At 46.3% G+C, this 13,570-nt stretch overlaps 1 protein-coding gene across 1 annotated transcript in view; it reads left to right on the forward strand.

The window, feature by feature from the left end:
* Nucleotides 1-13,570, forward strand: part of IDUA (alpha-L-iduronidase) — a 1,961,268-nt gene that overhangs the window by 1,676,451 nt on the left and 271,247 nt on the right. Inside the window, exon 12 of the mRNA XM_078676355.1 lies at nucleotides 4,691-4,767. Within this exon, the coding sequence (XP_078532481.1) occupies nucleotides 4,691-4,767 (77 nt within the window). The remainder of the gene's footprint in view (nucleotides 1-4,690; nucleotides 4,768-13,570) is intronic.

Here is a 13,570-nt window from a genome sequence, read left to right on the forward strand (position 1 = left end):
GGGGTGGTGAGCGCGTATTGCAATGAAGCCAGCGCAGGTGGTTCCTGTGGGTATGTAGGAAAGCGCACTTCGAGTGCGTGCCGCAAACGGTGTATTGCAAACCGGAACAACAACGATTGGTTGTTGATATAAACCGGATCCTCCTCAGCCAGAGCAGAGCCAGTCACATAAACGTCTGCCATATTTCTGAGTCCTGCCTCAGTCAACAAACGGAGCGACGGCTTCTCCCGTGTCACAGACAGCGCAGCATGACCCTCCAGACATAAAGCTGGTGCATAGAGCGGCAGTTTCTGTGCCAACTGTCCAATGTTCCACCAGGCAGATATAGTAGCATCCACCGAGTTGAATTCTGCCCTCGGGGTACCACGCCGGCGATGAGTTATCACGCTGTGCAGCGGGATCGGGGACGCGTCTCCCTCCTCCACCGTAACATGCGGTGTGAAGGCATGCGGCCTATACCAATAATACAGATATTGAGCTTGCGCACTCAGATAATATGCATAAAAGTCTGGGGCCTCAAATCCACCTCTCTCGTACCCTTTAGCTAGAAACGTCCACTGTACACGGGCATGTCTACCTCCCCACGCTAGCCTAATCAGCTGACTTCTCAACGTCTTAAAAAACTGCTGTGTGAGCACTATGGGAATGTTAAGGAACAAATAAAGGAACCGCGGCAACACCACCATCTTTATCAAGGCAATGCGGTCTGCCAACGAGAACGGCAGCGTTATCCAAGCGTCTACCTGAGTTTCCAGCGCCGCATATGCCCTGCCATAATTTTCCCTAATCACTACCTTCTGGTCCCTATGCATCCAGACTCCCAGGTATGTAACCGGCTTTGCGGTCCACACCAATGGGAACTCCAGATCCGGGCAAGTAGTCTAAGTGGTCAACGGTATCACAAAAGACTTATCCCAGTTTATAATAAGCCGGGACAGGCGGCCAAACCGAACATACTCTCTAAGCAGTTGTGCTAGATACTTGGATGGCTCCCGAACAAAGAGAACCATATCATCTGCATAAAGTGAGATACCCACCGGCTGAGAGTTAAAATTAAGTGCTGCCTCTCGATGCCGCTGTCTGATCACACACGCCAATGGTTCTAACATCAAAGCAAAGATTAGTGGCGACAGGGGACACCCCTGTTGTGTGCCTGTTGCAATGGGAAAGGAGTCCGATGTGAGACCCCCTATCCGCACCCGCGCACTCGGTTTGGAGTACAGCACCGCAATCCACTACAGAAACAATGGCGGAAATCCCATACGGCGCAGTACATATTGAAGATAATGCCATTCGACCAAGTCAAAAGCTTTGGCCGCGTCCAGGAACACAGCCGCCGCCTGCAAATCCAGCTCCAGAACATGGAACATGGAAAAGACCGTACGCAGATTGTATGACGTAGATCGCTCAGGTATGAATCCCGACTGATTGGGCAGAACCAATTTCTGCATCAGTGGTTGTAGGCGAGTCGCAAGGATCTTGGCCAGAATTTTAGTTTCTATATTAAGCAGAGACAGCGGGCGATATGATTCGCATTTGTCCGTCGGTTTATCTTTTTTATGTAATGTTATCATCAGCGCCTCTCGCAGTGAGGGGAGCAGCTCCCCAGATTCATGAGCTTCCGCATACACTTCAAGGAGGTGTGGTGCCAGAAGATCTGCATACTTTTTATAAAATTCCACCTGCAGTCCATCTGGACCAGGCACTTTCCCGTTAGCCAAAGCCGCAATCGCAGTTTTCACATCCTGTTCTATCGGTAAGCACAAATATTCTCTATGAACATCGGAGAGCCAGGCGCACGCCACATCATCCAGATAGTCATCCATATCTGCCTCAGGCACCCTCCATCGAGACCTATACAGGTCTGCATACAACCTCCGAAACTGTTCCAATATGTCTATTTGTTCGATATGCTCACCCCCCAGGTCATCCACTATGCGGTCCACTCTCGGTTGCTCCAGACGCGTTTTAATCCTAAGCGCTAAATCCCGTCCCGGTCTACCCCCTTCTCCGTATCGTCTAGCTGTGTGCCTACGCAACAGATATTTCACTTCAGTATCTGCCAGTTCCTCAAAATCCTTGAGCAACCTCTGCAGCTCAGCCAGCGTATCCGTGTTAGGGTCTGCCTCATATCTATGCTCCAGCTCGCGCAGCGCAGCTTTAGCATTCCCCAGCTGTGTGCGTATGTCTTTCAATATGCCCGCTGCTTTGCTTATGCAAACTCCTCGTATTGTGACATTAAAGGCCTCCCACAGGGTGGCAGCCTCCGCAACAGACCCCTTGTTTAGTTCGAAGTACTGTGTAATGGCGGCCCCAACCGTCGACTCATAGACTGGGTCAAGCAGAGCTTCGGAGCGCAGGTGCCATGTAAACGGAGGGCGTCTCGCCGATGGGAAGAGCACTTCTAATTTAACGGGATTATGGTCTGATAATGTAGGAGCCAGCGGGTGGATCTCCTGCACCCAACTCATCACCTCTTCCCCCACTAGCAAATAGTCTAGCCTCGACCAGCTACCGTGTGCAGGTGTCGCATGTGTGCCCGCTTTCACCTGTGGATTCCTGACACGCCACACATCCAACATTCCAAACTCTTCCATTACACAATTCAACATCTGAGCCACTTTAGGGGTACGGTGGGACAGAGGATTCGATGTATTCAGTTCCGCATCCAAATAGGTATTGAGATCGCCACCCATCAACACTGGGGTCTCTGTCCATTCTCGCAGCAGTCAGTACTTGTAGAGCTGCAAGTAGATTTACCCAGCCTCTTTAGCCTATGCCTACCGGGAGCAGTGCGCACGGCGCTGAGAGGCACCTCAGTCCATCATATGTGCATTATAGTAGCGCTCCACGTGGCAGCTGAGGAGGCGCTATAATATGTGACAATGCTTTTCAGTGCGGTGATGCGGATCACCACACTGAAATGCGTTAGTGTCACACGTGAAGCGTGATACTTGGCAGGACTGATATGTATATATAACGTTGAGGGGCCTTATGGGAAAGGTAGTCCTGTTGGATTGCGTGCGCACGACCGGAGGCTGACATTCAATTCGAAAAGTTCACACATTGTGTGCAATTTGCCCCCGGCGGCATGGATGCCTCTAATTTGTTTCCCTGTATCTGGATAACTGATGTGTTAACGGGGCGTTCATTACATCATGGGAGCTCACTTAAAAATCGTGGCATTACGAACAGGTGATTTTGTTATCTGCTCGGGTGAGCACTTGGGATCAGAGACTGCCATCATGTGGACAATTCAGTGAATTAGCAGCAATGTTCTCTTATTTTTAACATAACTGTGTTTTTTTAAGGCGATAAGTGATAAGACTTTGGCAGCATATGTTTAATCAGCCCCCCGAGCAGCAAAAGTTTGTGTTGCTGAAAGTTGAACATGTAGGACACCCAGTGCATCAGTACTACATGTCCCAGAATGCTGTATGCTGGTCTGGAACAACAGCGGGGGTAGTTGACAAACAAATGTGCGGGAAATTGTCACCTTGATATAGCAATGCCGATGCCTCCTCAGCTCGCCAGACCGCACCAACCTCAAAGTCACCTGGGTACAAACACCACCACCGAAGTAGAAGCCAGCGTGACCAGGGCCAGCTTGTGGTACGGGGGCCTCTTAAAGCGCGACTCTGGCACTCGCGCTGACTGGGTACAAAGAACCTTCTCCACGAGCAAGAAGAAGAGGCCACAATAGGGGAGACAGCGGAGGCTTCTTTATTGCAGGTAAAACTAATTATAGGGTGAATGCATTTGGGCTTGTAGTTCTGCCTTCTTCAGCGCCAATGGTTTCAGCAGGATGCGGGCGTCATCACCGGTTTAAATACCTTGTCCCGTCCTGCAAGGTGTCAACAAGCTCCGCCCCCCGAGCAGCGAACGTTCGTGTTGCTGAAAGTTGAACATGTAGGACGCCCAGTGCGTCAGTACTACATGTCCCAGAATGCTATATGCTGCTCTGGAACAACAGCGGGGGTAGTTGACAAACAAATGTGCGGGAAATTGTCACCTTGATATAGCAATGCCGATGCCTCCTCAGCTCCCCAGACCGCACCAACCTCAAAGTCCCGGTAATACAAATGACAGGGGCAAGTCTGGAAATCCAACTCGCCAGGCGTGGGGTGCAATGACTCCAACACTGCCTCTTTTCTTGCCGAGTCCAAGGGTGGGCCCCGGTCCTCCCAGTCACCTGGGTACTAACACCAAGTGGAAGCCAGCGTGACCAGGGTCAGCTTGTGGTACAGGGGCCTCTTAAAGCGCGACTCTGGCACTCGCGCTGACTGTGTACAAAGAACCTTCACCACGAGCAAGAAGAAGAGGCCACAATAGGGAAGACATATATATATATATATTTTTAACATTCATAAACTTTTTTTTAATACTCAGTCACTGGATGATGTCATCAGTGATGTCACTGACCATGTCATGAGAAATGTAATATGTGAGGTCATAAGCAGTGCATTCCAGAGGCGCAAGTTATAGTTCGCTCAGCTAACTATAACTGCTGAATTTCACTGGTTTTTCTACGAGTTAAATCTGAGCATAATTATAATGTCCTTGTAATCTTTGTTTTTTTAGTAAAAATAAATAAATATATATATATATATATATATATATATATATATATATATATATATATATATATATATATATGTCTAAATTTATGCATATTTTTCTTTCTTTTCAGGTGACCGGTGTACGTGTAATGCCTCTTACAAAGGGACAGGTTGCTGTAGTTTGGCAAGATGACCATGTGAACAGCAAGTGAGTATAAATAAGGTGTTGATAAGACAGCACTGGTTAATAATGTATCAGTCTCTACTTGTTCTACTGCTCAAGAATACTTGCATTCACTGTACCAATTAATCTGTATATTTTTAGGTCTAGCTTGACTGTGCGACGGTTGGCAGAACTTATGTAGTCAACAGAAAGTAACTTTAGGAAGCACTACTGAGGAACGGGCTTAGACCTCACCCACATATTGATTACCCTAAATGTAGCATGTGAGTGGGAGTAAGTTATGTGCTTGTATTACATTTCTGCCATTTTGGAAACCTTATGCTTCATAATATAGGCCTCTGGTGGTTTTCTTCCAAGCCAGTGATGACATATATCTGACATCCGCAGGGCTTAATTTGAGCTGGTGGTTTCAGGAGAGAACCACCTTCACTCATTTTGGGGGACTGGCATATATTTTTCCTTTTCAGATTTTGACATCAAGCAAGAGGGGAAAAACACGAAAGGGGGAAAGAAAGAAAAAGAGAGAAAAACAATGACAAAGGCAAGAAGCTGGAATGAAAAAGGACCAGCAAAAATAAGATAAGGGACAGGGATGACCAGCAAGAATAAGATAAAGGGACAGGGAGGGTCTGGTTATGGAGGAAAGAGGCATGAGGTGGAATCATAACTACGCAGCCTTTATATTCAGCACCCCTGACATGGGTCAGAGCTGCCCACTGGCTTCTAGGCAAAATTTGGGCCCCATTCATTGTCAAAACCTCCACCACGAGGGGTACCGTGTGGAATAATCACTTCTGCAAAAATTGAGAATCATAACCCTGCACACCAACTCCCTTACTTACTACCTGAATTCACACTTGAAACAAAGCTAGCATCAACACTAGGATCCAGCAATTCAGAATTATTTCCTTTCCTGTTACTTTTCTGAAAATGCTTCATTTGAGCTACCATGAGCTTCTTTAACCTAATGAGCGCTACCGCGTTTTCCCGCTGTGCGCTGATAAATAAAAATTGGCCTGTTTATGACAAAGCCAGCTCGTCATGAGCGCAGCTCAGGTAACGCCCATGACGAGCTGGCTTTGTCATTAGCGTCGAAGTGGTTAATCTTTCTCTGCTTTGCGTCCAAGCAATCACTCAAATACTTGGTATCTTTCAAAATCTCATCAAGAGATTTTGCTTCCCAACACAGCACACCCTGCTGATTATGGGAGCTAATCTCTGAGTGCAAACTGATTTCGAAAGCTGAAACGAATCTACTAATGCATTCTTTCGCAGGGGCACTCTACGCCAGCATCAACAAGTCCTTCCTCTGCAAACTCCAGTCAATACAGAACACCCCCGCCAGACTAGTCCTCTGCATCCCCTGACACAAACACATCAGCCAACACCTACGAAGTCTCCACTGGCTCCCCGTGGAGAAAAGAGTCACTTTCAAAATCCTCACTCACGCCTACAAATGCCTACACAGCGACCGACCCAAATACCTCAACGACAGAATCAACTTCCACGTACCCCAACAAAAAAAACTCCCATCTACCAACCTTGCACTGGCCAAAACCCCACGCATCCACAGAGCCAGAACAGGTGGGAGATCCTCCTCTCACATTGCAGTCAAGACCTGGAACAAGCTACCGGCAAACATCAGACGCGCCCCCTCTCTGAACACCTTCAGGAAGACCCTCAAGACCTGGCGCTCCGGCTAAACAGAACTGTGGACCCCCCTCAGCGCCTTGAGACCCTCACGGGTGAGTAGCGCGCTTACAGTTCCCTTATTGATTGATTGATCTAATCTACTGCATTGTCAGTATATCTGCATTAGTCTCTCATAGTATAGATGCAGTGATTCTTTAGGCTCCTGTGTCACACTCCTAATTCTCAACCAATTTATCTCTTAATGGGTCCTTAAGTTTTCAGATGCTCCATCACCAATTTATATTTATCCACCAATTCATCATAGTGGGAAACCATTATGTGGTTCAACCCTCTGAGGTTTTTCATTTTGGCCAATGTGCAACTTCCTTGCACTCCTGCCTTGCGCTTGAGCCACAATTTTTTAGGGATGATAATCTCAAACAACATTTTCAAATCAATCCAAAGAACTATTGAAATCATCTCAATTTTCTCTACCTCTTTATACCACTTGGCTTGTTGTTCTCTAAGCTTTGTAAAATGATCCGTAAATGTCAGGAGATCAGACCTTGTTAACAGCACATGAACATATGAAAGTCCATGTATTTCTTTCAAAGGCTATCTGCAAACTCTTTTTTTTTTAAACTCTTTTTATTTGCAGAAATAAACGTGGTGGTCGGCGCCTACAAGGATTACAGTTGGTACATTGTTGCATCCACAGATTCTTATACGTATACATCACAGCTGATGACATAGCAAACAAGATGATTAACAATACATGCATCAATTAAGGCGTTATTGGTGCGTCAAAGGTAGGGATCAATGGAGGTTTACACAAATTGCAGCGGTACTCATTCCATTTTGACCAAATTGCCACCCATTTCCGGGGGCATCCCCGGGCCACATCGACTGTCTTTTCCTGCAGCATGGACCAGTCCATGTCCTTTTTCCATGCACTGAGCGTTGGAGATGATACCGCTCCCCATAGGCGTGCTATATTATGTTTTGCAAGTGCCAGTCCCAGCCTCACCCACAGTCTGCCTTTTGCAGACAGATCTGTGGGCTCCCAGATATTCAAGAGGCACCTCTTAACTTCGGCCGCAATTCAACCCCCCAGACGGCACGCATACAGTTGTGAACCCTCTTCCAGTAGGCTTGTATTAGAGGGCACTCCCACAGTATGTGGAGGAACGTTCCCACCTCCCCACACTGTCTCCTACAAAGCCCGTCCTCACTCCTGCCCATCAAAACTACTCGGGTGCCAAAGATATAGATTCGGTGTAATATTTTCAATTGTATCAGCCTCAATTTCCCTGATATTGCTACTTCTTTGGGGAAGGACAGGGCTTCTCTCCACTCTTCGTCATCAATCTCAAGACCGTCTGTCTCCCACTTCCTCCTAAGTGCGAGCGATGGGTCAGGGGTGTGGTATATATGTTTTTTATATGTGAGGGAGACAGCCTTATCTGGTAGATGGCCGTCCAAGAGTCTGTCCTCTAGGGGGAAGGACTCCAGTAATGATGTTCCGGGTGGAATGTTGGCCTGGAGGGAATGCCTGATCTGTAGGTATCGGAAGTATTCCATTCGCGCTAGGTCGTATGTGTGCTGTAGCGAGGCATATGTCACCATACCATTGGGTCCCCATAAGTCTTTTATACGAGAGATCCCTATCAGGTCCCAATTGCGAAACCCTTTCATGCGACCCAGTGTACCCAGCTTTTCGGAAACCCAGAGCGGGGTAACCAATGTAAGTTTGTCAGCCCATCCCAATTTGCGGTTCACAATGTGCCAGAGTTGGACAGAATGCCTCGTAGGTCCTGTGAGGGGATACCTGTTAGGTTTAGAGTAGAGTGCAGCCTCAAAGTTCCCACCTGGAAGGAGCCACCTGTCCATCCCATAACCGGGATCATCCCCACCACAATACGTGCCCTGATTTATGGCTGAAAGGTGTGCTGCCCAGTAGTATTTTCGAATATCCGGAAGTGCTATTCCCCCATCGTACCCACCCCAGTGTAAGTTTCTGGAGTGATATTTGTGGCGTTCCGGCCCATAACAGGCCTCTTTGAGTGGCCTCAATATCTGCAAAGTACTTTTGTGGACTAAGTCTGGGTAGTTTTGGAGGGCATATAAAAAACGCGGTAGCGCCATCATCTTGAAAAGTGCTACCCGACCCAGAAGGGACAGCGGGAGCCTCTTCCAAATGGCGGTGTCTCTTTTTAACCTTTGCAGAGGTGGTAAGAGATTTCTCTCATAGCGAGTCGCCACATCCAAGGAGATAAAGATTCCAAGGTACATGAATCCCTCCGTGGCTATCTTGATCGGACAGTTGCCCGGAATTACAGGGTTGGCGCCATGTAGGACGTACAGCGATGACTTCCTACAGTTGATGCTGTAGCCAGGGTTCCTCTTAAAACTGGTAAAAATGTCTAGGGCAACGCTAAGGCATTGAGCGAAATCCGGTCCTCCCACCCATCTGCCCATCTGAACCCCCGTAGGGAGAGATCTTGTCTTATCCAGGCCACGAGCGGCTCCAGGGATAGGGCATAAAGCAGGGGTAAGAGGGGGCAGCCCTGTCGCGTCCCTCTTTCCATTGTGAAAATCTCTGAGATTTTATTATTCACCACCACCTGGGCTAATGGCTCAGTGTAAAGGAGGCGCACCCACCCAATACAATTAGGACCAAAGCCCAGTTTCTTGAGGACCGCCATCATGTAGGGCCATTCGAGCGTGTCGAATGCCATGGGCGCATCCAACGAGACCACAACCACGTCTTCCTGGATCGTGTGGCAGCGTCCTAACACTCCATGGAGGCATCGTAGGTTGAGTGCGATGTTGCGGTGCGGCATAAAGCCCGATTGGTCTGGATGGACTAGTTTGATGATTTTAGGCTTGATCCTATTTGCGAGTAACTTCGCAAGGATTTTGGGTTCCACAATGTAGCGGTGCGCTGATGTCGCTGTGGTTTCCCCAGTACTTTACTATCCTCGAACATACTTTTGAGGTGTTGACCTAGGCAGTCAGGTTTGAGCTTGTATAGCTCAACAGGGAGACCATCAGGTCCTAGGGCTTTCCCAGGCCGGAGTTCGTTGATTGCCCTGGCCAGCTCCTCCGGGGTGAGCGCGCCCTCCAGAGTCTCTCGATCGTCGTCAGAGAGGGTGGGTAGCTTGATGTCAACCAGTAGCTTGGAGGAATCTGCGTCTGGGAGTTCGGACCCCCTGCTGTATACTTTTTGGAAATGAGCTGCAAACTCGCTAATTATCTCTTGAGGTTCAGTAAGTAGGGCGCCTGATTCGGTCCTAAGCTCAGATACCACCCTCTGTGCCTTTTGTTTTTTGTCTAACCAGGCTATTTATTTACCCGCTTTGTCCCCTTGGTCATACAATCAGCCGTCCCTGTCCCTTGCTAGGTTTTTAGCAGCATCCGTGGCTAATGCCTTGTATTCGTATTTGCAAAATCTTAACACTCATTATCACTCACACTGGTTCTCTTTTCCTTTACCACTTTTGTTTCTGCCTTCCCCCTTTCCATTTTTCTCTGTATCCTTTCAAGTTCTCCCAATTGTTAATGAGTCTAAGGAAATCGTTCGTATTGGTTCTGAAACTCGCATGCTCAATTCCCTTATTTCGGAATCACTCATGTCCATTCTCTAACTCCTGTTTATGTTCTTTTTATGGAAAATCCACAACAAATTCATTCTCTAATTCCTCACACTTGCCATATTGCCACTCGCACACTTTGCTGCTTCTTTACTCAAATATATCAATTCTTCATTATAAGACAGAATTCTATCTTTGTTTATAGTACCATTAACAATGTCTCCAAATTAAATTTTAAGCCTGACTGAATTTCAATCACTTCTGTCTCTCTCTGTGTTGGCACTACTATCACATTAGTGCTTAGACCTGGTGAACCAGGGCTCGGCGCTTCAGCTCCTCTGTCCTTAAATTGTAGAGTCTGATCATCATTATATGGAGGTAGTCTCAAATTCAGCAAATCATCTAAAAATACATCCTCTACATCAGTTTCACTAGAAAGTGAATCTTTGTCTCCTTTCTCGTTTTAGTTTCATATTTGTCATAATTTGTCTTGTTTTTTTGTCTGTTTCATTAACATTAGTAGGAAATACACCCACTCCTAAATCTGCTATGACCTCTCTCCTTGGTTTGTTTTACATTCGCCTTCTAGCAACTATCTAATGACTGACTTCTCTTCTAACCTGACACATCAACATTCTCTTATGCTCCTTATCATTTGCCACTAAATCCTATTAATTCAGTGCTTCAAACTGTGCAGGTCTACACTCAGGTTTCGTATCACACAAAGCACACCTCAGATACTCAATCTTTCTGACGTTTAAAGTACCATTCAAAGGAAATTGCCTATCTTCGGCAGTAATCTTGCGCCATTGTTTGAGTCATAGACAGGCACAAAGACCCGAGTTTATCTACATGTAATAAGCTGTTGAACATTCAGGAGGAATATTATCTCCGTCATGAACTGAACCTGCAGACTTTTTCAAAACGGCACCCACTTTGAAGAGAAGTTATGATGAGCCACATTAGCCACTAACCCATCGTAATTTAATTTCAAAACAAGACTTGAAATGCAAAGCTAAATTCCCAACAACAAAAACTGCCTGCAGAAATACAGGAAGGGAACCAAACTCACCACAAAACCAGGGAAAACACTAAAACAATTTCACTGACACTAAGATAAATCTCTTACCAGTGCACATGTATCTCTGAGTCTGTGCGTCTATTTCCAGCGCACAAAGAAATTAACAGCTCAATACATATTAGTTCAAACACAACCAGAAAATTAAGGACTTATAGGACTCAAACCTATAAACTATTAATGTGTTGACACACGCCTTCAGCAGACAACCAACTTAAATAATTGTATCTCGATGCTTTGGATTACATTGATTCCGATACCCAAACTAGGGCTACATTGAAACACAAAATTCAATAATCAAAATTCAAAGCAGTTTCACTGTTTCATGTGAAAATATTCAACGCAGTGCAAGTTCAGTTTCAACCGAGGAAGGATACAGAGCCATAAACAAGACTCGCTTCAAATTAAACACATTGCATAACAAACCACACAACAAAGTACTACAATTCAGACATGTTGTTAGACAATCGACTCATTAAGCCAAATAACGCAGCACAATTCAATCCCTATTCATAGTCACTTAGTAACTTGAGCAGCTACTCAAGCTCAGGCTAAAACATCCAAACAATCCAAGAACTGGAACTACGGGCAGATCAAGTAGATAATAAAAACTGTCCTACCTTTTATAATGGAAAATTTCATTTCTATTAAGGAAATTGAGGTGAGGATTGCACTTTATCCTCTCTTCACTTTATTAACAGCAGGCATTAGGTGAACAGCAACAAAGACTTAATTTATCATGAATCCTAGGGAAAAAGTCAACATTCCAATAACAAGCAATGTCCAATCAAATAGAAGCAGGATCCCTTGATAGTACCCTGTTGCTGTCAGCGCCTCCTCTTTCTTCCTGCAACTGCAGACGGATAGTGATGTCTCTCTTCCTGTTTGTCCCTGTCAGATCTTGAGGAGAAAGAACATAGATATATGAAGCTGGAAATCCAAACAGATTACACAACCATCCAGCACAAGTTCACATTGTTTATGCTCTACAATTATGATCACATATGACTCAAATACTTTGAGACATACCCACCTTAATGTGAAAATCATCCAATCATAGGGAAGGAAGAAATCCAATGACGGGTGGGTTAATCCTCGCCTCTGTGTAACTAATAGAATTGAAACTTTCCGTTATGAAACCTGGGACATTTTTTATACTATGTCAGGACTGGAGGCAAGGATTACAGTGGTTCAAAGCTTATCCACAACCATCAAAGCAACACTAGGGATTGGTTTGAAATAAAACCTCTTAAAGGTCGAATCCGAAGACCAGTCCGCTGCATTGAGGATATCCTCCTGGTGGGCTCCAATGGCAAAGGCTTTTGATACAATAGCTCCTCTGGCCAAGTGGGCCCCAAATACAGTGGTGTCAATGCCAGCTTTCTGCAAGGCCCATCTAACCCATCTGGTGATGGTGAGAGAGGAGACCCTTTTGTACGAAGAAGAGTGGCAAGCTTGGCTGACAGCTCTTTCCGAGACGGGTACCTATTGGATTGCCAAGATAAAAACAGGTTGAGGACCTTGCTGACATCCCATAAAATATTGTACTTGTATTCTGGGGAAAAGAGAGTTGAATACCTTGCAAAAGCTTACACACCAAGAGGTGCTCCCTTCCGGATGGCAATTTAATGGCAATTGACCCACTGAGATTGCCAATCTGAATGTGTTGATAGCTCGTATGCCAGCACATCTGATGTCAGACAAGCCAGAAAATTCAAAACATGGACAATGTCTGCCCCCCCCCCCCATGGGATTCAGATGTCTCTGAAGACATCAGCCCAGCCATCTAGCTCAGGCCGGCTAATAGCGTTTGACAGTGCTGTCTGCCTATGCCTTGGAATGGAGAGATGCAGCCTATCTCGAAAGGCCTGGGACTTTCAGATATTACCTGTAATCCTTCAGGCCTTAACCAACAGTGACTAGATGATGGGGACTCACCTCTGGGTCTCTGAGGAGATCCTGAAAGAGGGGTAGAAGGATTGGAGAATCCCAAGAAACTCCCAGAAGAACTGGATACCAGACTTGCGATCTCCAGGTCGGGGTTACTAGGACGACCTTCACCACTTGTTGTCGGACCAGGGCTGAGAGGCGCATGCTCATTGCGAACGGGTTGAAGGCATAACCCTGTTCATGCTGCCATTCCTGGAGGAAAGCGTCTATGGTCACTGCCCCCAAATCCAGCCGCCAACTCAAATACTTCAGAAGCTGAAAGTCCGAGTGGGACACAAAAAGGTCCACTGTGAACAAACCCCATCTGCCACAAAGGGCTTGGAACATTGATAGTTGTAAGCACCAGAGACTCACATTTGAAGATGCCTGGAGTGCCAATCAGCCACCTGATTGGCAGCTCCTGGCAGGTGTTCTGCTGACACTGAGATCTGATGCTCTAGGCAATAGCCTCAACATTTTCAGGCCAGGTGCAAAAAGTTCTTGGACCGCTTTCCCCTTGAGGTGGTTTATGTAGCGGACTGCTGCTACATTGTCCATTTATAGGAGGACACAACACTGAGCACGATCCTCGGTC

This window comes from Lissotriton helveticus, chromosome 2_1 (assembly GCF_964261635.1).
Source record: "Lissotriton helveticus chromosome 2_1, aLisHel1.1, whole genome shotgun sequence".
Taxonomy (NCBI): Eukaryota; Metazoa; Chordata; class Amphibia; order Caudata; family Salamandridae; genus Lissotriton; species Lissotriton helveticus.